The sequence below is a fragment of the Gymnogyps californianus genome, unplaced genomic scaffold (genome assembly GCF_018139145.2).
Source record: "Gymnogyps californianus isolate 813 unplaced genomic scaffold, ASM1813914v2 HiC_scaffold_49, whole genome shotgun sequence".
NCBI lineage: Eukaryota > Metazoa > Chordata > Aves > Accipitriformes > Cathartidae > Gymnogyps > Gymnogyps californianus.
Window position 1 is genome coordinate 331,093 of NW_026114389.1, and position 25,995 is coordinate 357,087.

General features: G+C 51.5%; 3 protein-coding genes across 3 annotated transcripts in view; all 3 read right to left on the minus strand.

Moving 5' to 3' along the window:
* Window positions 1-12,739, minus strand: part of LOC127028920 (centrosome-associated protein CEP250-like) — a 74,611-nt gene extending 61,872 nt beyond the window's left edge. The window contains 13 exon segments of the mRNA XM_050914573.1: window positions 801-970; window positions 1,175-1,302; window positions 4,217-4,410; window positions 5,964-6,194; window positions 6,387-6,502; window positions 6,505-6,532; window positions 6,817-6,961; window positions 7,087-7,314; window positions 8,607-8,713; window positions 9,442-9,607; window positions 10,801-10,883; window positions 11,604-11,660; window positions 12,599-12,739. Of these exon segments, the coding sequence (XP_050770530.1) occupies window positions 801-970; window positions 1,175-1,302; window positions 4,217-4,410; window positions 5,964-6,194; window positions 6,387-6,502; window positions 6,505-6,532; window positions 6,817-6,961; window positions 7,087-7,314; window positions 8,607-8,713; window positions 9,442-9,607; window positions 10,801-10,883; window positions 11,604-11,660; window positions 12,599-12,697 (1,752 nt within the window). The 5' untranslated portion in view covers window positions 12,698-12,739.
* The window catches only part of LOC127028918 (centrosome-associated protein CEP250-like), a 65,951-nt gene that overhangs the window by 7,544 nt on the left and 32,412 nt on the right, over window positions 1-25,995 (minus strand). The gene's annotated exons all lie outside the window — the stretch shown is intronic.
* On the minus strand, window positions 19,966-25,992 carry LOC127028927 (endoplasmic reticulum-Golgi intermediate compartment protein 3-like). The gene is made up of 7 exons (XM_050914593.1): window positions 25,884-25,992; window positions 25,551-25,621; window positions 24,866-24,953; window positions 23,456-23,575; window positions 23,031-23,124; window positions 21,694-21,859; window positions 19,966-20,066 (listed from the first exon to the last, which is right to left on the minus strand). The coding sequence occupies exons 1-7, from the start codon at window positions 25,969-25,971 to the stop codon at window positions 19,977-19,979; spliced, it is 717 nt and encodes a 238-aa protein (XP_050770550.1). The 5' UTR covers window positions 25,972-25,992; the 3' UTR covers window positions 19,966-19,976.

Here is a 25,995-nt window from a genome sequence, read left to right on the forward strand (position 1 = left end):
TGATGAGGGCAGGAAAAGACTTCAAGACGGAGTCCCAGCCAAGCTCCTCAAAAAAAAGGGGAAGCTTCATCCCTCCCACAACCCCTCACCAGAACAGCGCACCACAGTGGCTTTGTGCCCTCCATCAACCACATCCTATCGAGGAACTTAAAAGGAGGGTCAGCAGGTGGAAGAAAAGGAGACGTCACCTTCCCCTCTCTGATGCCTGCCTGTTTCCCAACACCTCTCGCCTCGGGATTTCTCTCTGTTCTCAGAGTCTCTGTTTTCAAAGCTCAACTCCATTCTCATCAATGAACAGATGCTGAGGGACTGCAGGGTGAGCAAGAGGCCAGTACCCCGATGCCCTAGTCACAAGACAGGCCACGAACTGAAGTACCAGGGACAAGGGCCCTGTTCCATACGCTTCCAGCCCAAAGCTAATGCCTCTGTCAACCGCGGAAGGACAGACAGAAAGGAACAAAGTTCCCGTGCCTGCAGCTGGCAGGAATGTCAGGAGTCCGCTTCACGGTAGACAGGAGTCCGGTAAGCTCCTGCCCCTTTGCTGCCATGCTTTGGGTGGGGACCACCCAACCTTCTGCTGAACTCGTCTTAGGCCCACCCTGAATCTGGGGCTGCAGTTACTGTCCCAGCAGAGTCCTGTGGGTGTTCACGTGCCTTCAAGTAGGAGCCATTGGCTCTGCTGCCTGGCCTGGCAACGTGTGGCCTATGACAGATGACTGCTGCCATTTCACACGCTATTCTTCTTCTCAAGCCAGCCCACAAACCTTGCTTGAAGAATTCAAAAGCGTATCGTTTCCTACCAGGTCTTGCAGGAGCTTGTTTATTTCCACTTCATGCTCAGCTTGCCGGAGTCTGAGGGTGTTGTCATAGTGCTGTTCGGTCTGCAAGAGCCGTTCTGCCATGTTTTCCCGTTCCTGCCTCATCAGAGTCCTCTCCGCTTCCAGCTCACATTGAAGGCACTTCACTTCCCCTGCAAACACGACAAATGGCAAGATTCAGTGCCTGCCCAAACAGTGGTTCTGACTTTACTGACCTTAAGCCATTTGAATTTCAGTGTAGGAGGGATCTGTCTCCAGCTCCTTCACTCCTCAGAAGCACTGCAGACAGAGAGCTATTTTTATGCCATCTCCCCTAGGCAGGGGGAGCACCAGAAACAAAGCAATGAGCCTTTCACCTTGGATCACCTCCTTGGCCTGCGTGACGGTGTGAAGTTGGACTTCAAGCTGACTCCTGGCGATCTCCAGCTGAGATAAGCGCTGCTGAGCCTCCAACAGGCTGGATTCCAGGGTCTCCTTCGCCGACCTGCAAGTTACAAATACGGAGAGAAAGGAGTTTCTTGCTCCTGACACCCACAGGGAGTTACTCCAGTAAGAAGTGGTCCGAGATCCCTACCCCTGAGTACGGAAAATGGGTTCTGTGGAAACTTGTATACAGAAAGCATATTTCTGCCATTTAAAATGGCAATGCAGGCTCCTCCGAGGGAATGCCCAGGCTTTACTTACGACCTAGCATAACACAGAAAGCCCCACCGAATTTGACCTCACTAGCCAAATCTTAAATTGCTGTTGTCCGATCTACAACACATGGGTAGCTGTGCCCACAAAGTCTGTGCCAGCAAGCAAAAGCCCAGCCTCTGCTCGCAGCCCTTAGCTCATCAGCACTTCCACGTTGTTCTGCAGGGGGACAGAGTAAGAGTATTTCCCTGGTGTCCTGGTTTTGGCTGGACAGAGTTAATTTTCTTCTTAGTAGCTGGTACAGTGCTGTGTTTTGGATTGAGTGTGAGAATACTGTTGATAACACGCTGATGTTTTAGTTGTTGCTAAGCAGCGCTTAGGATAAGTTAAGGATTTTTCTTTTTCCCATGCTCTGCCAGCAAGCAGGTGGGAGGGAGCATGGCCGGGGCAGCTGACCCCAACTAGCCAAAGGGGTATTCCATACCATGGAACGTCATGCCCAGTATATAAACTGGGGAGTTGGCCAGGAGGCGCGGATCGCTGCTGGGGCATCGGTCAGCGGGTGGTGACCAACTGCATTGTGCATCACTTGTCCTTCTTGGGTGTTATTTTTTTGTTGTTATATTCCTTTTCATTACTATTATTATTATTATTATTAGTTAGTAGTGTATTTTATTTTACTTTAGTTATTAAACTGTTCTTATCTCAACCCACGAGTTTTACTTTTTTTTTCCCTCCTCCTCCACACCACACTGGGAGGGGGAAGGGGGAAGCGGCTGCGGGGTGCTGAGTTGCTGCTTGGGGTTAAACCACGACACCTGGCTGACTTGTGACTTTTTAATGCTGTTCATAGTGTAGGTATAGGTAGGTCATTTTCCAGACTCCCTATATTTCAAAGGGACTAAAGAAATATGTCAGATGATACAGTAAAATCTCATGCTTGTAGCAGCATTTGTAAGAAATCTGAACTAGATTTTATCTGAACAAGGACTACCTGAAAGCAGAGACAGGTAGCCTTCAGTTTAAACTGTTGGAAGTCCAAGAGAAAAACTTGCTACTTTTCTCTAAGCGTTGCTCCCTGAGTAGGCAGTAGCCCAAATGACTTGTCGCTCTTTAAAATGGAAGCTGGAGTACTGCAGAGGCAAATTGCTACACCCATAGACTTCAACCAACTGCTGCGTACGAGACACAGGATTCTGGAACCAGGAGCTGAAGTGACCTCCCCGATCTAACGCAGCCTCCTGGGTGCCAGGTTCCTACAATACACAGCACTGCCTCGCTAGTACAGGGACGCAGTCAGGATAACAGCCTTCAGGGTAAAGGGGCACCTGCGTGGAACAACAATAAAACCCACAACAGTAGGATTTCACTACTTTGATGGACAACGGAGGATGTATCTTCAAGAAGGAGAACAAGCACGTATTTCTGATTACGCCAATCTCTGGCAGTCCAAAGTAAATATGCGCCGTTTTAAGGATAAATCAAAGTCAGTCTCTAAAACAGAACAGCAAAGACAGAGTCCAAAACTGTGACAACCAAAGGCTCTTGAGAACAACATCTGGCAAGAATAGTTGCTGATTTTTCATTATCTATTGCCAAAGGTTCTTCATAACTAATTAATCTCTTTTTAAAAAAATAATTTATCCTTCTTTTAAAAAAAAACCAAACAGCTGAACATTTAATAATTTAATAACAGCCCAATAATTGACCAAACATAACTCAGCTGGATCAAATAAGAGAAGCTGGAGCTCAGAAGCAGCAGCAGCTCTCAAGAAACAGACTCAGTCAAAATGGTGTTTATCAGCCTTGCCAACAACATACTCCGGAGTGGTAAAGTGAAAAAGTCAAAAAGCATGACAAACAAATCTCTAAAACACCATCTGTACAGCTCTGCAAGTTCAGGAGTCTTCTAAAAAACACCTAAGACAAGGACAAATGTCTCGATCCGTTGGGTTGGGTTTTGGGGGTTTTTTTGGAAAAGCAGAACTTGTCACATTTGATCTCAGAAACCTGATACAGCAGAAGGACAGAATCTTGTGCCTTCCCTGTATAACTTCTCCGTGACGTCCGTCTCTAAACAGCATGTGGTAAGGAGTACAGGACCCAGACATCAGCGATGGGCAAGAATTCCCGAAGACCGGCAAGAATTCAAAAGATGTTTCCCTGCTGCTGGTGTAACCAACTCAAGGTCCTGTGCCACAGGTAACAAGAGTTAGCTTAGAAACAGAAGGCCCTCAACATTTTCAGGATGAGCCTCCAGCTTCACCCTAAATGGCAGCGTCCTACTCACAATGTCCGCATGAAATAGCCTTGAAATCTGGAGATCCCATGTGATCCACTACTTGACAAGGAAAGATCTATGTTCAAACGCACAGCACAAGAAACCAAAACCAGAGAGAAACTTCAGGTTTCAGTAAACATCTGCATGGTTTAATTATTACTCAATGCAGAGCCAAGGTACCAGATACTGAGGAATTATCTTGGCTTGCTTTGGACTTCACGCAGGAATGGGCAAGGGGGCAGAAACAGGAGCCCAAGGCTCAGGAGAGCTTTGCTAGCTTGAGCTGCCAGAAAAATAACATTCAAATCATGCTACACTGGTTTGGGGTTTTGCTGCTCGAGATTCCTCCATTTTCTGTCCACGGCAGGTGAAAACAGCTGGAAAGCACGCCGAATGCAATAAATCCTCGTGTAATGATGGCCACCTTTATAGTTACAGACACTAAATCATGTCCTGCCTAGGGTCTCCTCCCCGCCTTTACCTGGCCTCTGCCAGCTGCTCTGAAAGGCCTTGTCTGTCCCGCTCCACGGCTGCCAGTCGCACCTCTAGGGCAGCCTTCTCGTGCACCAGCAATTCCTTCTCCTTGCACACCTTGGCCAGCGCATGCCCTTGGCGAGAGGACTCCTGGCGCAGCTGCTCCAGACCACTGCTAGCCGACTCTTGCTGGCGGTAAACCTGGAAGCGGGACAAAACACAGTTGGAGTCCTTTCTCTGGAGTCCTGGGCAGAGCCGGCCAGTGCCGCTTCTGAATCAGCTGGAGGAGAAAGAGCTCCTGGACGTTGGGCTGCAAGGTTAAGAGCATCTGCTGTATACCGCACTCATACCCTGGGCTGCCAAAAGGCACTGGCACTGTTCACTTGGAAGTGATGTGTAAGGCCCTCCTGGGTTGCCTGGGACCAGACAGCTCCCTCCGGGCAAACGTACATACCCCACACTACCTGTTTTCATGCAAAAATACTGCATCTTCCAGAACTGCCACCTTGCAAACTACGATCCTATCCGAATCTATGCCAGTGACGGACAACTTCAGCAAAGGTTGAGCAAAAGCAACTTTGCTCGCTGAAGAAAGTGAAAATACACGTGGTTTCTCCTTCTAGGAAAAAAACCCCAACCCATCAAAGCGTCACCTACTGCAGTGTGTAAAGCAGTTGGATGCAATGAGGTGATGCTTGGCAGGGCAACGGCCCCTGGGGCGAGCAGTGTCATTTAGTGATTTCGGAATGTCTGCCTGATGTGGCCAAAGAGATGGCAGACTCTGTTTGTACAGCAGTTCATGTCAACCATACCGTTTACGCGTCTTGCACAAACAAGTTGTCTAATATACCTTGCCGGTATTCAAGCTTGAAGACGAACCCTGATTTTTTAGCTTTTTTCCTCAGTCTAACACCTCTGCTCTGTAGTTGCCAAACATACCACGGACTCCAAAACTAAGACTGTCTAACAGAGAACAGACCATCAGAAACAACCAATTCTCCTCTCAAAGTTATCCCTAATACCCAGGATTGCACATTATGAAGCTGACATTTGAACGATGACAAACTCCCTAGTCTCCTCCAGTGACACGATTCTCCCAAGCTCTTTTTCCCGGGTACTGAAATCAGTTAGTCCAGAGAAAACAGTCCTGTGCCATCCCCTATTTCTCATCTTCTTCCTCAAAGCCTAAAGAGGCTCCAGCAATTCAAAGCTGCGTGTGTGTCTTAAAATACAATTTCAACAATTTCAAGGTGTCATTCCCATTCTTGGCAGGACGGGACAGCAGACATTGACTTGCAGCTTTGTCCCGCTCTCTAGGCTCGAACAAATGCAGCTTTGAAAGCTGCAGACTTCACAACAAGAAGCATAAATAGAAACAGGCAGCCCCGGGGCTTTTTGCCTCAGAAAAAGGGTGAAGAGCTATGCCGTTTGCTTCTTTTGCCACACGTGAGAGTAGTAGTCTTACTCAGCTTCATGGACACAATCATCTCCCTGCAGCTTCTCAAAAGCCAAAAAAGAGGCCAGCACAGCCAGGGGGATTAAAGTAACCTGTAGAAGCAGAGGACAACTCCGAGAACTGCAGAACTTCTCTGCAAGCCAGCAACACGCTTCCAAAAGGAAGTAAACAAAGCCTTCCGACCTCCAGCACTACCAAGCGTCTCCTTCACAAAAACCCCGCAGAAGCCAACAGATACAGCTTCACTGAGCCAAGCAGCCCAAAGCCCACCCAGAAAGCACCCGCTTTTTGGGCTCACCTGACTGAGCTGCTCTTGGGTTTCTGCCTTCTCCTCTGCCAGTCTCCTCAGCTCTACCTGCAGCCCCTCCTGGTGCTCCTCTGCCTTCTTCAGCAGCTGCTCCAGGTGGGCTTTCTCTGCGCTGAGCTCTTCATTTGTTCGTTCACACAAGGTCAGCTTCTCCTGCTCAGAGATCTTTGCTCTCTCCACCTCGCCCACTTTGCCTGACAGAGCTTCATTCTCTTGCTCCAGCTACACTCACAGAAGCACAGAGGAAATAAGATACAGTCAGATTGACTCTGTAGGAGGTTTGGCTTGGACAGAAAAAGGAACAACATTTCCATATTCAGACAGTCCTACTGTCGGAAGGCAAGGAGTCTGAAAAGAAGCAGCAGCAGCAGCTGGAGACGAACCCTTGGCAAGATCTTTGGCAGCTCTGCTCACCTGCAGCACAAGTTTGCTCAGTTGCACTTTATCCAGCGCAAGGGCTTCATTCATACTGCTCATCTTCGCTGTTGCAACACGTAGATCAGCTGCTTCAGCACTCAGCTTATTCTGAGCCCTGTCAACTCTGCTACTGCCTGCTCTGCCTGGAGAGACAAAAGAACAACATGAGAACAAAGACAGGAAAATCCCTGACTTGAAGCAGCCACTCCAGATCCCCTTTTGTGTCTCTGACACACTCCCAGTTCCGTGTTCCCAATAAGCACGCGGGCACTAACTACACCAAAGAGCCTGTGTGGTCTCATCACCGTTTTCCAAGAAGGAGAACAACATTGTCCCTGTCTTCTACTGCCAGAGACAGCATCGGTGCTGGTCTTGCTATCACAACTGCCTCTCCCACAAGTGCTGCCTCGGAATAAGGTGACCATACCTTTTCCAGTGCCATGGTAAGCTGATGTTTCTCTTGCTTCAGCAGATCCCTCTGAAGGTGCGATTCCTCCAGTCTCTCTCTTGCGTCTACCAACTCACTCTGTAATAACGCATATTTTCCTTCAAGTGCAGCTAAGTCCTTCAGCCTAGGAGAAGGGGAAAGACCAACAAGTTTTTAATGTAAAAACATTCTCATTTCCAAAAGAGAGAAGAGATTTTTTCTCATCGCAAAAGATAATGTTGGCAACAGCAAAGTTTAAAACACATTTACCTCTCCTGAAGCTCCTTCTTCTCCAGGTCCCCCTTGACTTGTAAGTGCATCGCTTCCCAAGTCTTCTGGCTGATTTCCTCTTCCGCTTCCTGCTGTGCCTCATCCTTCAGGACAGGTCTACCCAGACTGACGGACTCCCGGAGCCGTACGCCAGAGTTCAGGCGGGAGCAGCTTACAAGTATAGATCCAGAAAGCCTCAGTTGCTCTGCCTTCAGCTCTGACAAATCTCTGAAGAAGAATCAAGAAAGAGATCATGTTCACACCAGCTTTACCACCTGACTCACTTCTGAAGCATGCAATTGCGCAACAGCAAAAGCCGGCAGGAAAGACGACATCTTCGCTGGGGACCGATCATTCATCTGACACTTTGGGATCAGGACACATCTGGACAGTGGAGCAATGAGTCTACCGGATAGTTGAGGAATGAGTCTGTTCTCTCCACAGAGATAAGAAGAAATGTATGGAACAGCCAGAAGGCTTCAAGGACCTCTAATTACTCTTATTAATTGTTGCTCCTGCTCTTATTAACATACTTTATTATCATTAATAGATGTAAGGAATTTTACCAAGGTCCCCAGCTTTTACACCTAGGGGATCCGCCTTAACTGACCTGTTATTATCAACACTTGGACTTCTAAGAAGCTCATGACAATATCTACATAATAAACATTTCGGGAAGGTGGTGTAAGAATAAGCCTAGAATGTTGTAACAAAGCACAAATAACACAAGATCTAACTAGTAGGTCAGGCATACTCTACACATTAAGGAAAGCTTAGAATCAAATAAGGTCAATGGCTGACGGTAACCCAGAGTTTGAAATTGCATGCTGACACCAGAAGAATGTACTATTATGGCTACACTGATTTTGTTTGTGTAGAAGGCAACTGTGAGAAAGGAACCTCAGAGCAGAGAGCCCAAGAACAAGAAAACAGTCATAAAAAGGAGGTATCAAACTAAGCAAAATAAACTGGATAAATGCAATAACAGGGTAGAGAAGCTATTCTTTCTCTCAACAATGTTGGTACAGGAAGAAGCGGATGCGAACTGACCAGAATAAATGTAAGCTGGAAATGAGAAGGAAAAAAAAATATATATTCATGAAGGATCTGTCCATCAGGAGCAGTGGGAAAAGAAAGCCAGTGAGATTTAAGGCAGATTTTAATCACCCTGTAAAAGGGAACGCTCTACATCCTTTACGCATAGCTTTGGCGAGTCTCTTCCAACGTGTCCACGTGTGCCCGTGTCTGTGTTAATGTGCCCAAACATCAACGTCGTCAAGTCCATCTGTTCAGGGCCTCTGCACTGCTTATAGCCCGAGCCCCTCAGTTTTATCTGAAAACCAGCATCAAACAAAATGATGCTGAAGATAGCCTAGAGCACGCTGAATGGCATTGCTTCACACTACCAAAGGAGAAATGCTGTCTTTAGCCGCCACTGAAGTAACGTCAAGGCTCAAAAAGCAGCTGTGAAGGGAAGCTACATTTCTTCTGCCAGAGATCGAGCCTTAACTTCTACTCACCGGTCAGTGGCGGTCTTCATTTCCAGGAAATGACGGCGGAAGGTTACCACCTGACGCCACAGGCTGAGCAGACGGCTGTGTTCACCCCTTAAGCAGCTGTCATAAAGCTAAACATGCAAAGACAAAAAGAAATGCCAGTTCAGCCTTCGCTGTCACTCTACAAGTCTTTCAGACAGCAGAGAGTACAACCACCATCACCAGGTCTCCTTTCACAACAATTCCAACAGGGGCATCGAGGACTGAAGAGGCACCACAGAAGCAGCCTCAGCAGCCCTGCCACCTGACTGCAAGGAAGGGAACGGCCACACTTCTCCTGCACGAGCGGCTGTCAGCAAAGCAAACTGATCGCGAGTCATCACCTCGCCTTGCAGAGGTGTCTAACAGCCTTGGGGGAGGAAGGCAAAAACGAGCCCCTCCGAGAGCAGTGTCAGATTTGCTTACAACAGGCTATTGGGAAGGGAGGCCTGTCCTGTTCTTCTGTCGGCCGCTCTGAATCTGAAAACACACACCCCCCTCCGGTCTCCGCTGCTGGAGACAGAGATTTAGGAACGAGGAAGAAGACGGGCGGTCCTGTGTGACTGCCCCACAGTGCCCAGCAACAGCCAGCATTTGCCTTTAAGACCGAGCGGCATGGTCACAGCAGGTGGGCACCTTCCAGCACCCACCACAGTCTGCTGACACTCCTCCATCTCACACCCCTGTCTTCTGCTCCTCAACACCAATACATCCTCAACACAGCCACAACTTGCACGCAGCAAGCTCCCTATGCCAGAAATAAAATGCATTCTCATTCCACTCTGGCATCACGTCTGACCTTCCCGTAGCCTACCCTTACCTCACGTTCACCGCGCCATTCACTCTCCGTCAAGTCCAGCTCCTCCCGGGCCCTCATCCAATCTGCCGTCAGTTTTCCAACATCTTCTTTGAGGGCTGAATTAACCTCATTCGCTTTACCGAGCTGCTCCCGCAGGAGAGTGTTCACTTCTGCCAGATTCTCGCACCTTGGAAAGGGACAAACAGCAATGAGGTCACTGAACAACTGCTACCCACAAGCAGCATCCCCGGGATTTTCCAGCTCCCTCAACACCGACCTTCTTGTCAAACTGAGAGGTGGTAGAAGTGCTTTCTAGGATTAACTAAGATCTCTCTGTGATGGCAAACTCATTTGCTTCCTCCTGCTTTCAGCCTTCCATTCCCGTCCACAATTTCGGTTCCCCCTTCCTCTTCAACTTTGACGATGCCCACAGTTAACGTCTTGCCTCCCCTTCACGCTGTCTGATCGCTGGATGCATCATCTTTCTCTGTCGTTGGCCTGACCACCTCTCTTCCTCCACTCTCCTCTCTCAGTTGCCATGTCCTTTTCCCTTGCAATGCTGTACCCACCGCTGCCCTCACCTTCTTGTTAAGCCTCTCCCTTTCCTTGTCCTATACACTGTGTAAGACCTGTAGCAAAGACCCCACCTTGTTGATCCAGTAAACTGCACACCACAAAGACAGCACCATATACATAGGGGAAACAGCTTTATATGAAACTTTCAACCCAAAAGTGAAAAGTCAAGCACTAATGGCTCTGGGGCCACAGACTAATATCCCACCCAGGAAACATTGCACAAACCAAATTTCAAGAACCGCTGCCCTGTGAACAAGCACAAAACTCAGTTGCTGGATCAAAACAGGAGCTGCGCTTCTCCCGCCTTAGCTTGCAACATACGTAACACAGCACACAGGTGCCTTTTACACCACACACAATGGATCTCTCGGGCAGAGGAAAAAAGAAAAGCAGAGAAAGAAACGTGGCAGAAGATGCCTGCGGTGCTAAGTGCTCTGCTGGAAGACTCTGGTACAAGCACAGGACGTGCTCTTCAGGTAAAACCAAAGAGGAAAACGCCGGATGTCAGGGCTTGATTCTCAACCTAAGACGGGGCTCTGCTGAGTAGCTCACCTCCTGAATCACAGAACAATTTAGGCTGGAAAGGGACCTTTGGAGGTCACCCGGAACAACCCCCCGCTCCAAACAGAGCCGTGCAGCACACAACACTGTTACTGCACCACAGAACGGATTGGGGACCTTTCTCCTTTCAAAACAGCTTGCCCAACTGCTGCCCTTGGGGAGACTAGGTGGCACTGACAGGTTGGCCCTCACTTCCACGAGCATCCAGGACACCAAGAATGAGGCAACACTTCTTCCTTTTACCTTTGCTGCTCCTCTTCCAACTGAAGCAGTGCTTTCTTCAGGCTGTGGTCTTCTGTGGCTTCCCGCCTGCCTGGAAGGGATCCCTGAAGAAGAAAGGAAATGCTTAGTCAAATTCTTGTGTTCCCTTCACTCCTGTGAGCATCCATCGCTTTCCCCTCCATTTGTTTGGTATCTCAGGAGCTCGTGCCTTCTTCCAGGCATAACGCTGTCGTGACTACGGAGAGGAAGGGAGGGGAAGGGCGTTACTCAGTGTGAGTAGCTCTCCTCAGTCTCCCCCTGTTGCACTCTCACAGCTAGCTATCCTCAGCTCATGACTGCGAGCGCTCCCTTAGACTTGAAGCCTGGGAATACTCTCCTACCCTCCTACCCTTCGCTTCCTCCGTTTACTTTAGCCGCGGAGCAGAAAGAAAAGCACAGAGCCAGCTCCGTAAGTTGAACGCCAGCATTCTTGCCTTCCAAAACGCTATGTTTCACCCGATTCTTTTTCGGAGACAGCCATAGCATGTAACAGGCAGCAGAGCCCTCTCCTGACACCTAGCACAACTGGTACTCCAGCAATAAAGCACTCTTTCACAACATTAAAATCCTTCTTCATAGGGTTTTCTGGACGGGCATTTCTGGGACCGCTGGCTGCGCCAGGAATGGCAACCGGACACAACACCGACAGGCAAACTTACAGCGCTTCTTTAAACCCTCAGGCAGCAAAATCTCGTTTCCCTCTGTCACTGCTGTGGGGAGCTGCTTTTTGTCTGCGTTAACGAACGCTACGTACGCTGTCTTTACTCAGCAACCTGCGCACTCACCCCTCCTGCTTCCAGCTGCTGCTCCAACTCTCGACACCAAGTCCGGTACTGCAGGACCTAGATGGACACAGAGAATGAAGCTGAGCGAATGCAGCTTGGAACAGACTCGGCTCCTCCTGCCTTAGCTTTCCTCTAAGTCTTTACAGCCCAAGCACGGTGAAGTGTATTTCACAGTGCTGCCGACAGAGTCAACAAGAAGTCGTCACGATATAGGGAAGCTTCGCTTTCTCTAACATTAAAGAAATTGAGACAGGGTTTCTTTCACACATAGTACTATCTGCTCATGCTAAGACGGCGATGGCAAGCAGAACGATGAGGCAGACTTAGCCATGCCTGGGCTATGGCCACCATGGACCCCAAATCAGTACTTCCAACGGGCTAAAAGACCAGCACGGGCAAGAAAAGCAGGATGACCTTACGGCAGCGCCCTGACCACCGCCGGGCACTGGGCCGGGCAGGGCACGGCCTGCCCCGACCCTCCGCCCAGCTCTGGCACCCTCCTCGCTGCCACCGCTCCTGCGCCCCGGGCCAACCAGGCCCGAGCTGCCTGCCTCTGCCCGGGGCCGCCCAAAACCACCCCCGCCGGCTCGACTCCTGCCTCTGGGACAGCCCCCTGCTAACGCGGCCAAACCAAGGCGTTCGCAAGCCAGGCGGCAAAGTTCAGTCAAGGGCGGCAAAGACCGAACGAGAGGCTCGGGAGGCTGACAGCGGCAGGGCGAGGCGCCCAGCGCGCCTGGGCGGGCCGGGCCGGGCCGGCCGGGCGGAGCAGGGCGGCTCCCGGGGCCTCCCCCGGGGCCTCCCCCGAGCTCCGGGCTCGGCGCCGTCCCGCCCGCGGCAGCGCCGGGGAAGGCCCCGTTGGGGCCGCGCCTTCGCCCCCCGAGCTCTCCGCCGCCCAGTCCCCTCTCAGCGCAGCCCGGGCGGCCCGGGCACCCCGGCCCCGCCACCGCGGCCCGGCCCCGGGCAGCTCCCCCCGGGCAGGCGCCCCCGCTCCTCACCTTCGCCTGCAGCTTCCGCACCAGCACCGCTTGCCGGTGCTGCGCCTCCTGCGAGCTCTGCAGCCGGCGCCGCAGGGAGGCCTGGCTCCGCGCCGCCATGCCCCCGCTCTCCAGCCGGGCCCGCCGCCCGCGGGGCTCCGCCGCCTGACAGGCCCCGCGGCGGGGGCTGCTCCGCGGCCTGCCCCGGCGGACCGCGCTCAGGCGCCCGGCCGCGGCGGGCGCCTGCCGGGGCGGGCGGAGCGGCTCACCCTGCCCGCCGGCCGCGACCGGGAGCCGGGCCGCGGGGCGGGAGAGCCGGGCTCGCTCGGGGCCGCTCCGGGGCAGCGCTTCCCTTCTCGCTCCTCGCTTCTCGCTCCTCGCTCCTCGCTGACGGTGCCGCGCCGGGCTGCGGTGCTGCCGCGGGGGAGAGGCCGCCCCGGCAGCGCTTTGCTCCAGCGAGTTCTGCTCAGAGACCGTTAAGGGCCCCGGAGAACGTTGGGGGCAAAAAGCCCGCCCTGGGGAGTCTGGGAGAGCACGAGCGGGAGGAAGCAGTCCCTGACACCGGAGGGTCGGGGGGGGGGCACGGGGACACCGGGGCAAGAAGGCTGCGCCCGCAGTGACACCAGACAAGCTCCATCGCACAGGGAAGCCACCTCAACAGCTGGAGCTTCCTCCTCAAAGCTCCAGCTTCAGCCCTTGACTGCCACTGCAGCAGGAGGTCCGACCTAGTACGAAAACCAAGCGTGTATAGCTGGAATGACCGCATCTTTTTCCCCCTGCGTTGCAGCACGAGCGGGACAGGCTGCAAGCAGTGACAGAAAAACCCGTAGGGGAGAGAAAACTTCAAATTCACAGGACAACGTCCTCCGTGAAGTAAGCTTTATTTCATGAAGAGCTCATGAAGAAATCCGACAAACAGGGCTCAGGCCCCTCTGCCCAGACTCGTCTAGTACGCGAATTCACTCACTCACCACTCCAGTCACGAGCTTTCATAACTCACAACCTGTAACACTGAATTTGTGCACTTAGGAGCCAAAAAAGAAAAGAATTAGCTCCCTAGTGAGAGCTGCTCATCCTTCCACCTCTGTCATGGCGCAGGCGTCCCCTGTATCACACTGGGAAGCCCGAAAGCCTCGGCAGTCCGGCTGCTGTTGGACCCGCTTCAAAGGCTTTTGGGGTAAGCTGATGTTTGATACCTTCCAGCTTGGAAGTCTGGTCTCTACCATTTCCAAAAGTCAGCAGATTCAGACAATCCTGCCAGACAAAGATGATGGCTGCAGGAGACAGCCAGCTGCAGGGGATAACGGCTGCATCGTGGCCCTTCAGCTCTTTCTGGCCACCTGGGCTGCCTACCTGGTGCTCTCCCTTTAACCTAATGGTGCTGCTCCCAGCACACAGCAGGCCTGAGCATGAGCTGGGTTAGCCAAAATCCGAGCAGGAGCTGAGGGAACAGTCACACTCCACCCCTTGGCAGAGTCAAACACCTAGCAAACCCATTGCTTCGGTGAGCGGAGGTACCGTTCCTCCTCTTGCCTCGCCTCCAGGGATCCGAGGCAGTGCCAGAGCTTAGAGCCTTCAGGCAGTCGTTAGTCTGGTATTGCTGTTCCGCGCTAATCACGATCCCAGTATCGGACCGAGTCAGAGACCTAAGCGCTGTAGGGGCATTGGTTTTATCCGTGTGAGAATGTACATTCCAGCTGCTGAACCCTGCTGCATCCTTTGACAGCGGCAGTGGCAGTAGCAGCAGCGGCCAGACTTCTCTTCCATCTACTTTCATGGGTCTGGTACGCCCTGGTCTCCCTGAGGACGGGAATCTTCGCAGGTGGTCAGGGCAAAATGCCTGGAAGATTCAGGTGAGTCAAGCCCATGAGGCTCCGCTCTGGCAAGGGAGCCGAGAATACTGCTGAAGCCATCGAGCTGTGTCTTAAGGGTGTTTCCAGCAGGAAGCCTCAGCGTCGGAAGTTCTGTTGCTACAGCTAACTGATTGAACCCCTTCCCCTCGTGACTGCCGTGTCTGCCTGCGCCGTGGACCTACTTCAGCAGTTCAGCAGGAAAAGGAAGGTGCTCTGCCCAAAGACGAGTCCTCAGCTGGCTGGCTGGGGCACTCCTCTGGGTCTGGGAAAGAGCGGAACTGGACCTGGATCGCCCACTTCCTGGGATCTTCACTTCTCAGATTCTTCCATCTCTCAGCAGCAGACGGCCACTTCTCCCACTCCTACCTCTGGGTTACCTGCCAGAGCGTGGGAGGGTTTTTCAGGCTTCCAAGCCCCGTTTCACAAAGGTGCCCTCATTATTTCAGAGAGAAGGTCAGCTCTGTCCCTCTCTCCACTGGTGGTGTTCCCTCGCCTACGCATATTGTTTGCCGTGAAGTCCCCTTGACGCCCGGCTTTCCGTGGGCACCGCTGGCTTCCGATTCAGCACTGCGCATTCCCCTGCCGGAGCTGGCTGCCTGAGTTTCAACATCTAGCCTGCTCTAGATGCTCAGCAGATTAGGGTCCCGCTTTTTATCTGGATTGGCTTTATGCTGACAGACCTTGGTGGTGGAATTCCAATGTACGCAGCAGGTTCCATAAGGCACAAAACTCCTTTAGGAATTGCTTCACGTTCATTGCGCCATTCACTCTCCTTCAACTCCAGCTCCTCCCGGGCCCTCATCCAATCCGCCGTCACTCTTCCAACATCTTCTTGACATCTTCAGTGCCTGGTAAAATTATGGAGAAGGTTATCCTGGGAGTTACTGAAAAACCCTTGAGAGACAATGCAGTCATGGTTTAACCCCAGTCAGCAACTCAGCACCACGCAGCCGTTTCCCCCTCCCCCTCCCAGTGGGGTAAGGAGGAGAAAAGCAAAGGAAAAAAAAGTAAAACTCGTGGGTTGAGATAAGAACAGTTTAATAACTAAAGTAAAATATAATACTAACAATAGTAATAATGAAATATAATAATAATAGTAATGAAAAGGAATGCAATAAAAAAAAGGAAGGGGGGGGGAAGGCAAAAACCAGTGATGCACAGTGCAATTGCTCACCACCCGCTGACCGATGCCCAGTTAGTTCCCCAGCCGCGATCCGTGCCTCCCGGCCAACTCCCCCCAGTTTATATACTGGGCATGACGTTCCATGGTATGGAATACCCCTTTGGCTAGTTGGGGTCAGCTGCCCCGGCCATGCTCCCTCCCAGCTCCTTGCACACCAGCTTGCTGGCAGAGCATGGGAAACTGAAAAGTCCTTGATAAGCGCTACTTAGCAACAACTAAAACATCAGAGTGTTATCAACATCATTCTCACACTAAATCCAAAACACAGCACTGTACCAGCTACTAAGAAGAAAGTTAACTCTGTCCCAGACGAAACCAGGACACAATGCAGTCATCGCTCATAGCCAGCACGCGGTCACGAGGGGCAAGTCCTGCTTAACTCAGGTAATTTCCTTTTAGGAGAAGGTCACCCATCTAGCTGAGCAAGGGAAGCCAGCAGATGCGGGGGTTTGGGATTTTAGCACAGCTTTTGCTAAAAAGCTGGAGAGCAGCCCCGCGGAAAGAGATCTGCGGGTCTGGGTGGACGACCACTCGAATAGGAGTCAACAGCGTGCCCTGGCAGCCAAAAGGGCCAGGACCCGGAAAGAAGAAAGACGTTCCACGCCGACTACAACACGCAGACAAGCTCTAGCAAATGCCGAGTAAGTAACCAGGCTGGATCAGCGTGGGTGCTGCTGGAGGTGCTGGCAAGATGGGTATGCTCTATAAATCTAGCCTTCCCACTAAAAAAGACTTTGAGGAAATCAGTCTGAACTGAGACCCATTGTATCAGACTTCTGCTTGCTGCACCAATTTCCTTCTCCATCTTGATACTGGATTCAAACGCTTCAGGCAGTATCAGAAAAACCCCAGTCCCTTTCAGACGGTCACACGGAGAGGAAGGGCATCTGGGAGCGCCTCTTCCTCTCCACCCACTGGGAAGGGGCTTGGATGGCTTTCAGGCATTCGCCCTGCTGTGCCTAAGCGAGGATGGAATTCTAAGCTACGCAAAATGGCAAAATCAACGGAGGGTGAACAAAATGGACTGAAGCGTCTCTTACCTGTGTTTCTCTGCCAGCTTCACCATCGCGGGCGAAAGTTCCCATAGCACAAAGACACCAGGCAGACCCTGGTCTCCCAGTAGCCCGTCGGCTCTCTTCTCATGTCGTGTGACTGAAAACTGGTCAGTCCTTACCACCTGGCAGGAAACAAACACAGCAAACATCAGAGGTCCTCGGGGCACAAAGATTACCGTGGTATACGGATACTGAAGAAATAAGTCTGGGGTCACGTACGGTTTGGGTAATGCATTTGTAGTGGGTTGACCCTGGCCGGATGCCAGGTGCCCACCAAAGCCGCTCTATCACTCCCCCTCCACAACTGGACAGGGGGAGAAAATAAAACGAAAGGCTCGTGGGTCGAGATAAGGACAGGGAGATCACTCAGCAATTACCTTCACGGGCAAAACAGACTCGACTTAGGGAAAAATTAGTTTAATTTATTGCTAGTCAAATTAGAGCAGGATAATGAGAAATAAAACCAAATCTTAAAACACCTTCCCCCCACCCCTCCCTTCTTCCTGGGCTTAACTTTACTCCTTATTTTCTCTACTACCTCCCCCCCCCCAGCGGCGCAGGGGGACGGGGAAGGGGGGTTTGGGTCAGTTCATCACACGTTGTTTCTGCCGCTCCTTCCTCCTCAGGGGGAGGACTCCTCACACTCTTCCCCTGCTCCAGCGTGGGGTCCCTTCCACGGGAGACAGTCCTTCACGAACTTCTCCAACGTGAGTCCTTCCCACGGGCTACAGTTCTTCACGAACTGCTCCAGCATGGGTCCCATCCACGGGGTGCACTCCTTCAGGAACAGACTGCTCCAGTGTGGGTCCCCCACGGTGTCACAAGTCCTGCCAGCAAACCTGCTTCAGCGTGGGCTCCTCTCTCCATGGGGCCATGGGTCCGCAGGTCCTGCCAGGAGCCTGCTCCAGCGCGGGCTTCCCACGGGGTCACAGCGTCCTTCAGGCATCCACCTGCTCCGGCGTGGGGTCCTCCACGGGCTGCAGGTGGATATCTGCTCCACCGTGGACCTCCATGGGCTGCAGGGGGACAGCCTGCCTCACCATGGTCTTCACCACAGGCTGCAGGGGAATCTCTCTCTCTGCTCCGGCGCCTGGAGCACCTCCTCCCCCTCCTTCTCCACTGACCTTGGTGTCTGCGGAGTTGTTTCTCTCACATCTTCTCACTCCGCTCTCTCTCGCTGCAACTGCAACTCCCCTGTAACTTTTTTTTGCTTTTCTTAAATATGTTATCACAGAGGCGCTACCACTGTTACTGATTGGCTCGGCCTTGGCCAGCGGCGGGTCCGTCCTGGAACCCTCTAGCATTAACTTTATCAGACATAGAGGAAGCTTCTAGCAGCTTCTCACAGAAGCCACCCCTATAGCCCCCCCCCACTACCAAAACCTTGCCACGCAAACCCAATACAGCATTTTTCCGAGAAAGTTTGAGATGTTAGGGGCTTGATTTTTTATCAAAAACCCTCAGGCCATTTAGAATGCCAAGCTCACGGGCTAAGTTTTGGGGGGAAAAGGGAAATCACGTGTTACGAATAACTAGGAAAGCAAGAGAGAACAGAAGGAAGAAAATCATTACGCCACTGCCTACATCACGCTTAGCCAGGACCTTAATCCTGGGTGCAGCCTGGTGCCTCCAGACAGAGCTGAACTGAAAGAGGTTCAGAGAAATGCAGCAAGGAAGCTCAGGGCTTGAATGGCTCCCACAAAGGACCATCGGAGTAAGCCGGGACTCGTCAGCGGGGGAAAGACACGGCCTGCAGGCTGGCACAGGAAAGGTCTACGACATCCTGAGAGGCAGGGAGAGAGCGGGCAGCGACCGTTCACTCTTGCCCAGCAGAGGAACACGGGCCATCAGATACAGCCAGTGGGAGCAAGCACATGAGGGGAGGTGTTCTTTCTTACAGCAGAGCAGACCTGCTGAACGCCTTGCAAAAGGGTGTTGTAAATGCAAAACGTTCACCTGAGTTCACGGTGAGATGGGAAAAGTACCTGAAAGAGAGCCACTGAGGGATCTCAACAGACGGTAACGGACTCGGGAGATCCCACGAGCTGAAAACAGTTGCATATAGAGAAAAGAATTAGGAGCCTTTATTCCTCATTATTTAACGTGACAGAATTCCCAGAAAGTGGAAAGTTTCTCTGCCCATCATCCCTCCTCCTGCTCCTTTTCACTGTCCTCAAAACACCGATATTCCTAACTCTGCCTCCAAAAGGTCTGCAGTAACTACATAGTCCTTTCTGGTTTTCGCCTGTGTTTTCCCCAGTGTAAGCCCTTCATTTTTCAATTCAGATTTGCAGGAATTCTGGGGCACAGAGAGCTATCCTGACCTCACCCCCTCCTCTCCGTACACAAAGTACTGGCTCTCAGGACAGCCAGCTTGCATTCATGGTTATTACAGAGAACAGATGCAATGCAGAGATGTGTCTCGTTAACTTAGATACATGCTGTGAAATTGTAAATCCTAGCTGTAGTAAGGTTGCTGTTGTCATGCTAGTGTGAGCACACAAAGCAAGTTCTGCGGGAAGAAGCAAAATATTTCATTAGAACAACTAGTATTGTGGGGAAAAACAGGCAAGGTTTTTGCACAAAAGTGTTTCTTCATTTAATCTTTAGAAACTGTGCTCAAAAGCTTGCTAGTTTTTCTCCAAATACACTAGCTACTCTCACAAAGCACATTCACATTCTCCCCTGACCTTTGCCTCAGTGGTACAGGTTAAACTGGAATGAGTGATGGGAAGGGGGGAAAAAATCAGGCTGAAACTAAAGCTCTTTCGGAAACCTTTACTACAAACTTCACGCTTCAAAAACTTGATCAAGGGAACTGCAAACATTCCATTAAACAACAAATCTTTTTAATCAAGTTCCGGTTAAAGATACGAGGCATAAACTACCACTATTGCTCTGGCCACTGTGCATTTATATAGATACTTGAGGAAGTCCCTTACAACTTACATGTTACTCTAAAAGTTCTAATTGCTTTGAAATTCTCCTGAGATACTCCAAGCTATCCCTTCCAGAGATACTGATATTCAGCTCCTGGGCTGAACACCTCACTGGAGGCTGTTTTACAGCAGAGCAGCAAAGTTTTGTAGAACAAGTGAGACTGTTTCTGGGCAGGCTCTCCTTCTCCTCCAAGTTCTTCCACACCCATGTGGCAGCACCAACAGAAACCATTTTGCTATTGGTTCATGATGGTTCTAAACCTCTATAACAAAACTTCAACAATGTCCTCCCCACTGAAGCACTCCTGTTACTATTATGGATAACAATGCAAAGATACTAAAAGAAAATGGTCAGGTACACTTGGAAGCTCAAGGCCACAATAAGCAGGACAAGAAAATACCATGTACATGAGACTGTTGGAAACTTTTGCCCGGGGCAAAGTGGAAATTTCCAGCTACCTGCAGGAGACAGTAATCTTTCATTAAAAGGTCTGAACCTATAGAAATAAAGCAGTCGTACTAGTGCTTGGCTTTGTAAATGTTTGTTTAAAGAAGATAGACACCAAGCAACTCATTTTCATAGGTGACAATATCAGCAGCTATTGTCCCAACAGGGGGATGAATTTCCCCTCTTCCTCACAGGCAGTCATGTGGAAAGCCATAATTACATACTGGTGTTGATAATAACTGTTTTATGCAAATTATTTTAGTGGACATATAAATGGGAAGAAAGAGGAATTAACCCTACTGTGAGGGAACTGACTGTTGCTGCAGGAAATACAAAACAGTATCACAGAAAAGGAATGGAGAAAGTAACTGAGACGGAAAGTGAGCAGGGTAAAAAAAACCCTTGATACAATAAACAACGGTGATCCTATGTACAGACCCATGAAAATAAGGTGCGTGCAAAAATAAAGCACTAAACCAACAAAACAAAACAAGGCAAAAACCCAAAAAGAAAAAGGTTGTTAAAACTTCATCCTGGAATTTGAAAGGGATATGGCTATTAGGTGCCAGTCCTCCCTGACACTTACTAGCATCATACACACTCTCCCCTGGAAGATCGGAATGTCCCAAGCTCACGTGCTACATTACACATTCAACGCCTGCGCAAGCCTGTTGCTTGTGTTACCTGCAGACCTGATGAGAATGGAGATGTGCAATATTCCAAGTGCTAACAACGGCCCCCAGAAACTCCCCCCGTGACACCCACCCTGGGACCCTCGCTACCTCCAGCATGCCCCTTCGAATCTTTCCTGCTCATCACACTTTGTGAGAGAGGGTCCCCGAACGGTTCAGTACCCATGATGATGCTCAAATCACAACGTCTGGCTTCGTGAGTAAAAGGTTTCCTTTCCAGAAACAAAGAAGGTGGTCTCCAGGAAAAGTACACCAAGACGTAAAAAAATCCAGAGTTTGCATTAAAAAAAAACAAAATTAGCCTGGGCCTGACTGCTAGAAGGTACTTGGGGACGTAACCTGCACGTCCAAGTGTTCTGGGTTTGGTAACCCGCCAAATGACAGGCTAGTTACCTGGTACATCTCGGACTACATTTTCACACACCAGTTGCAAAAACCACCTCTCTGAGCGTTTTCAGCTTTGACAGCCAACTCCAATAGCCTTGCTTCCACTGTTTTTCCACAGAAGAGAACATCTCACTCTCTCCAGCACCTCTGCTGGCAAGTTGGTGGTTGCTCTTATCTCCAGCATCCGCTGGTGCTCTCTGTTTTAAGACTAGAAGGCCAGGCGGGGCAACCTCCCCTCAAAGAAGCTGCCTCTCCTCCTCCAGAAACCTCGGCAAGAAGACTCGCCAGCTAGACGGTACGAAAAGCTAAGCTTCCCCAGCCGGCATGCTTCCGACCAGCCCACACAACGAAACGGAGAATTAGCCCCTTCCCACCGCTCTTCCTGACTCTCCTACTGAACCCCTTTACGGGCACAAGCACCTTGCTGAGCCCCGGGGTTATTTATTATATTACGCTCCTGTGAACACCTACAGCTGGCAAAGGAGAGGAACGCCCCGACTCTGCCTTTTCACAGGCACCACCATCACGCAGCAGGTTCACAGCAAAACCCGTCTCTCACCTTGCTGACCTCCAGGAAACCATACACTTGGCAGCCCTCCTTCTTCTGCTCTTGCATTTTCTGGCTAAACCCTTCCCTCTTGCGCTGCTCTATGCTATCCGGGTTCTTGAAGGCCCAGCCTCGCCGCCTGTATGCTTCTCTGACATCGCCACAACTATTACAACACCTGCAAAAGCACGAGCACCATCTTACCATCTCTATCGCTAGAAAGAGAGGCTCCAGCTCAGGACTTGAATCCTTGGTGGATTCTTTGCTTCTTCAACAAAGCAACAAAGCAAACATCAGGGACTGGACCTTGAAAGGTGGCCTAATGCTCCTGAAGGAGCTCGAGCTTCTTGAGGTACTTTTTGAGATTTTGGCATGAGGATGCAAGCTGTTTGCATGCAGTTCCTGGGTCTGAAGAGGGCTCTGCCCGTCCATTTAGACAGTCAGATCACTCCTGGGCAAAGAAATTTGCTACAAAAACTACATCAGTGTCCCCCAGCTCTGAGCAGTTTGGAACTTCCCCGTGTGAACAAAGCATCTGCCTGTTTCTATTCCTCCTCTCCTCTGTTTTTAGGCCAAGACTGTCAAAACGGGAGGGACGGTTAATGGCAAACTTTCTTCATTACTCTTCTACCTCTGGATAACACCTTGGTCACCGCCAAAACCAGTTTTTTTTCTTGGTTCCATGTTTTGCTGGACCAAAGAGAAAGCTGAAGGCTGGAATCACAAATCCCTCAAGATGGAAACACCTCTGGGGAAGGACGCAACTTGACAGATGGGACAAACCAAGTTACTGCAGAGACAATAATAGCGAAGGATAGTCCAGAACCTATGGACTATCACGCATCCATTCTTGCGGGAATTTGCAGGTAGGAGGAATGAGAAACACCAAGTGACACCCGTTGCTTGTGTGAGCCATGAATGTCTGCTCTTTGCTCCCGTAAGGATGCAAAGCCTGCAGCAGAAGTGAGAAGGCAAAGCCAGAACCAGGTTTTACTCCAAGACAGCTCACGGAACGGTGAACTAATTTACGCAGCTCCCCTCTGGACACCAAATAACCCCAGAAAAGATTCCGTTTGCTGAGATACAATCTGTGTGCTACTGCAAAGGTAGTGCAATTGGCACTGCCCTTAAACAGCCATGGAGGCAACCTAACTCTGCACGCTCTTAACAACCACGAGTGCAGCTTCCAAAGGCATACCAAAACCACAACAGTTCTCCTCGTTCTCTGAACACGTGCCCAGGAGGATTTCATGGCACAGGCCTTCATAGACATTGTGAAAACAAACACGCATGCAACGTAACTGTATTAATTCAAGCGCTAAGAAGATACAAACAGGTGTAAAGGTTACCGAATGTCCTCTGACTCCGCCCCATAACAGCTCTCGCAGCGATCGGCATCCAAAGAATTTGGATCAAACGCTTTTTCTTCTTCTTTCCCCAGCTCTAAGACAAAAGAGGATTCAAAGTGATGAGGCTTGATTCCTAGTCGTAAAAGACCATTAAGTCGGCAGCTTTATTCCTGAAACGCATCCGTGAGTCCTTGTCGTAATTTCAGAGGGACTAGGCAAAGATTTGCCTTGCAAAAGCGGTGAGTATAACAGGAGTTTGTCTGATCTGCCAGTTCCAACAGATTTGCGTGCTATCAACTCTTCCAGAGTTTGTGGTGTTTAAGTGCTCTTCAGCTGTCACTTGGTCCCGTGAATCTCCAAACGGGCATACAGTGACGGAAAGACGACGAGAGCATCCATCCAAGAAAGGCAGAACAGCGCCTTACCGTGTCTCTCGGCCTCTGGAGTCACACGATTGCCGGCTTTATCCAAACGTTGTTTAAACAGATTGTGCTCCACGTCCAGCTGCTGCTCTCCTGCTACGTCCATGGCATCGATGCTCAAATCTGAAAGCAGCCAGCAAGGAAAGCGGTCTATAAACACACATTTGGTCTGGCCTGTGGCAGGCTGAGGAAGCATTCAACCCGTGAAAATACACAATCTTTCAGCCAGGGGGATAAGGATGTGCCAAACTGGAAGGGTGCGTATGGCTAGGGCCAAGTGACGTTTAGGGAATAAAACGCACGTTGCGGCACCCTAAACGACCCTTCCAAATACGGGGTTTGCTTTGCTCTACAAGAAGGACTGTTTCCAGCTGCCACAGAAAGCGTTACCCTGAAAGGTAATACGCTTAAGGCAAAAAACCACAACCAAACCCCTCAAAGCCCATCACCGTTTTCAGGAGTTAAGCTTAAAATGGGGTGAAAGCTGCCTCCTGCCTCTACCCCCTCACCCTTCCCCCTGCAACATCAGCACAGTTCCTTGTGACCCCTTCTCACAAAGAAGATTGAGAAGGTCTGGGGTCTCGGCCTGCTATCGAAGCACCACGATGCACTTGCTGGCTCCAGGCTCTCTTAGAACACCGACAGCTTCTCTGCACAAAACAGCAGAGGCTTCCAGTCTCTCTGGCCTTCCCACGCCCTTTTAAACGTGACCAAGGCAAAGACCAACATCATCTTGGGTGGTCAGAAGGAAGTCGGACTCACTACATTTAGAGCCCAACGCATTACCCAAAGGAATTTCTACAACAGAACAAGAGGCAGGGAAGATCAGTGGACGGCCAGATAATGTGCACAGCACTAATGCCCAGGGAGACTGGCCAAACTTTCCGCCACTTCATCCTGCAACTTTGTTTTGAACTTGGTTAAAGGTAATCAGATTAACAACGCTCATTCCGATTTTAAAAGTTTTGGAGAAAGGTCATCCCGTGGCATTGGCATTACAGTCAGAACGTAAGGACAAAAATCACAGAAAAGTTGCGCCTCCTCAACTTCCAAAGGAGACTCTAAAGCTTTTCAACAGCAACACGGTCAAATCTTGGCTCCCAAGTGAACTCTGTGCCAGCTTCTTCAGTATTACTGAGCTCTCTGACAAAGTACACCGCCATACCGAAACCTAAGTGGGTTTACACCTTAGCCTCATTTGTAATCTAGAAAAATAACACCGCCTGACTGGAAGCGCTGGTTTAAGCGCCCAGCGGGCCTGCCTGGAATCACCGCGTAACCACAAGGCATCACCAATCCTCCCTGTCCGTGGCCCAAGCAGCGGTGCGGCACTCGGAAGCACCAGGCACACGGAGCCTGTTGGGCCCTCGGCAAGTACGAAAATTATCCCCGCTATTCAGCAGTCTGACTCACAAGCACAAGGCATATGTGGAAAAATAACATCTAGGTTGATCTTCAGTTTATCTCCCCTTGATTTGTCAACGTACAATTCCGGATGAACCTAGGAACAAAGAAAAAACAGAGAGTCCCGTTTCACTTGGCAGCAAATCCAAGGGCCTCTTTCCCTCCACCGCTCTGGCTCAGGAGCGCATTTTTAAGACGGGGCGTTCGCGAGACACCTGAGCTGCTGCCTCCCACGGTAGCTAAGCGCTTGCCGTTCGTAACGCTTTCAAAAAAGAGAAGACTCTGGGAATCTTAGAATTTGGGCTGGGGACGCGGGCTCCCGCGCTCGCTTTCTTTTCCTCGTCGTGCCTGCCTGTGGACGGCGGCGACAGCGAGAAGAGATTTGGAGACGCTCTCCGGCGACGCCTTACGGGAGCCCACCAGCCACCCTTGGCGCCAAGCGGCTCTCGGGGGAGGGCAGCCCGCTCCCGTCGTCAAGGCCACCGGCTGGGGGAAAGAAAAAACCCCAAACCCATCTGCGGCGGGTGAAGCTGCTGCGGGGGCAGCCCGGAGGGGGCGGCGGAGGAGGCGGCGGCTCGGCGGGGGTGCGCAGCCACGGCAGGCCGCCCCGGCCCGCAGGGCCGCCTCTCCGCCGGGGCACGGCGGGCAGGAGGCAGCACGGCGCGGCCGCGCCCCCCCCGCCGCCGCTCCTCACCTCCTTGGGGAGGTAGTACTGCAGCTCCGAGAAGAAAAGCAGCACCACGATGAGCCCGCTGACAGCCGTCACTGCCGGGGAGACGAGAGCCGCCCTCAGCCCCGCCGATCGCGGCCGCACGCCCGCCGCGCCTCCGCCGCGCCTCCGCGTCCGCCGCCACTCAGCCGCCGCCTCAGCCTCCGCCTCCCTCAGCCTCCGCCTCCCCTCAGCCCGCACGCCGCCGCCTCCCGCCGCCCAGCGCCGGCCCGCAAGGCCCCCCCGGCCGGCCGCCGCCCCACGGCGAGGCCCGGGCCCGCCCGCCGGCCCCCGGCCGCCCTCACCCCGCCCGCTCACCCAGCGCGCCCCCGCACGTCTTGACCCGAAAGTCTTCCAGGGGCTTGGGGAAGGCATCGAACCGCTTCAGCCGCCACAGCGAGGCCATGGCGCCGCGCGGCCCGGAACCAAA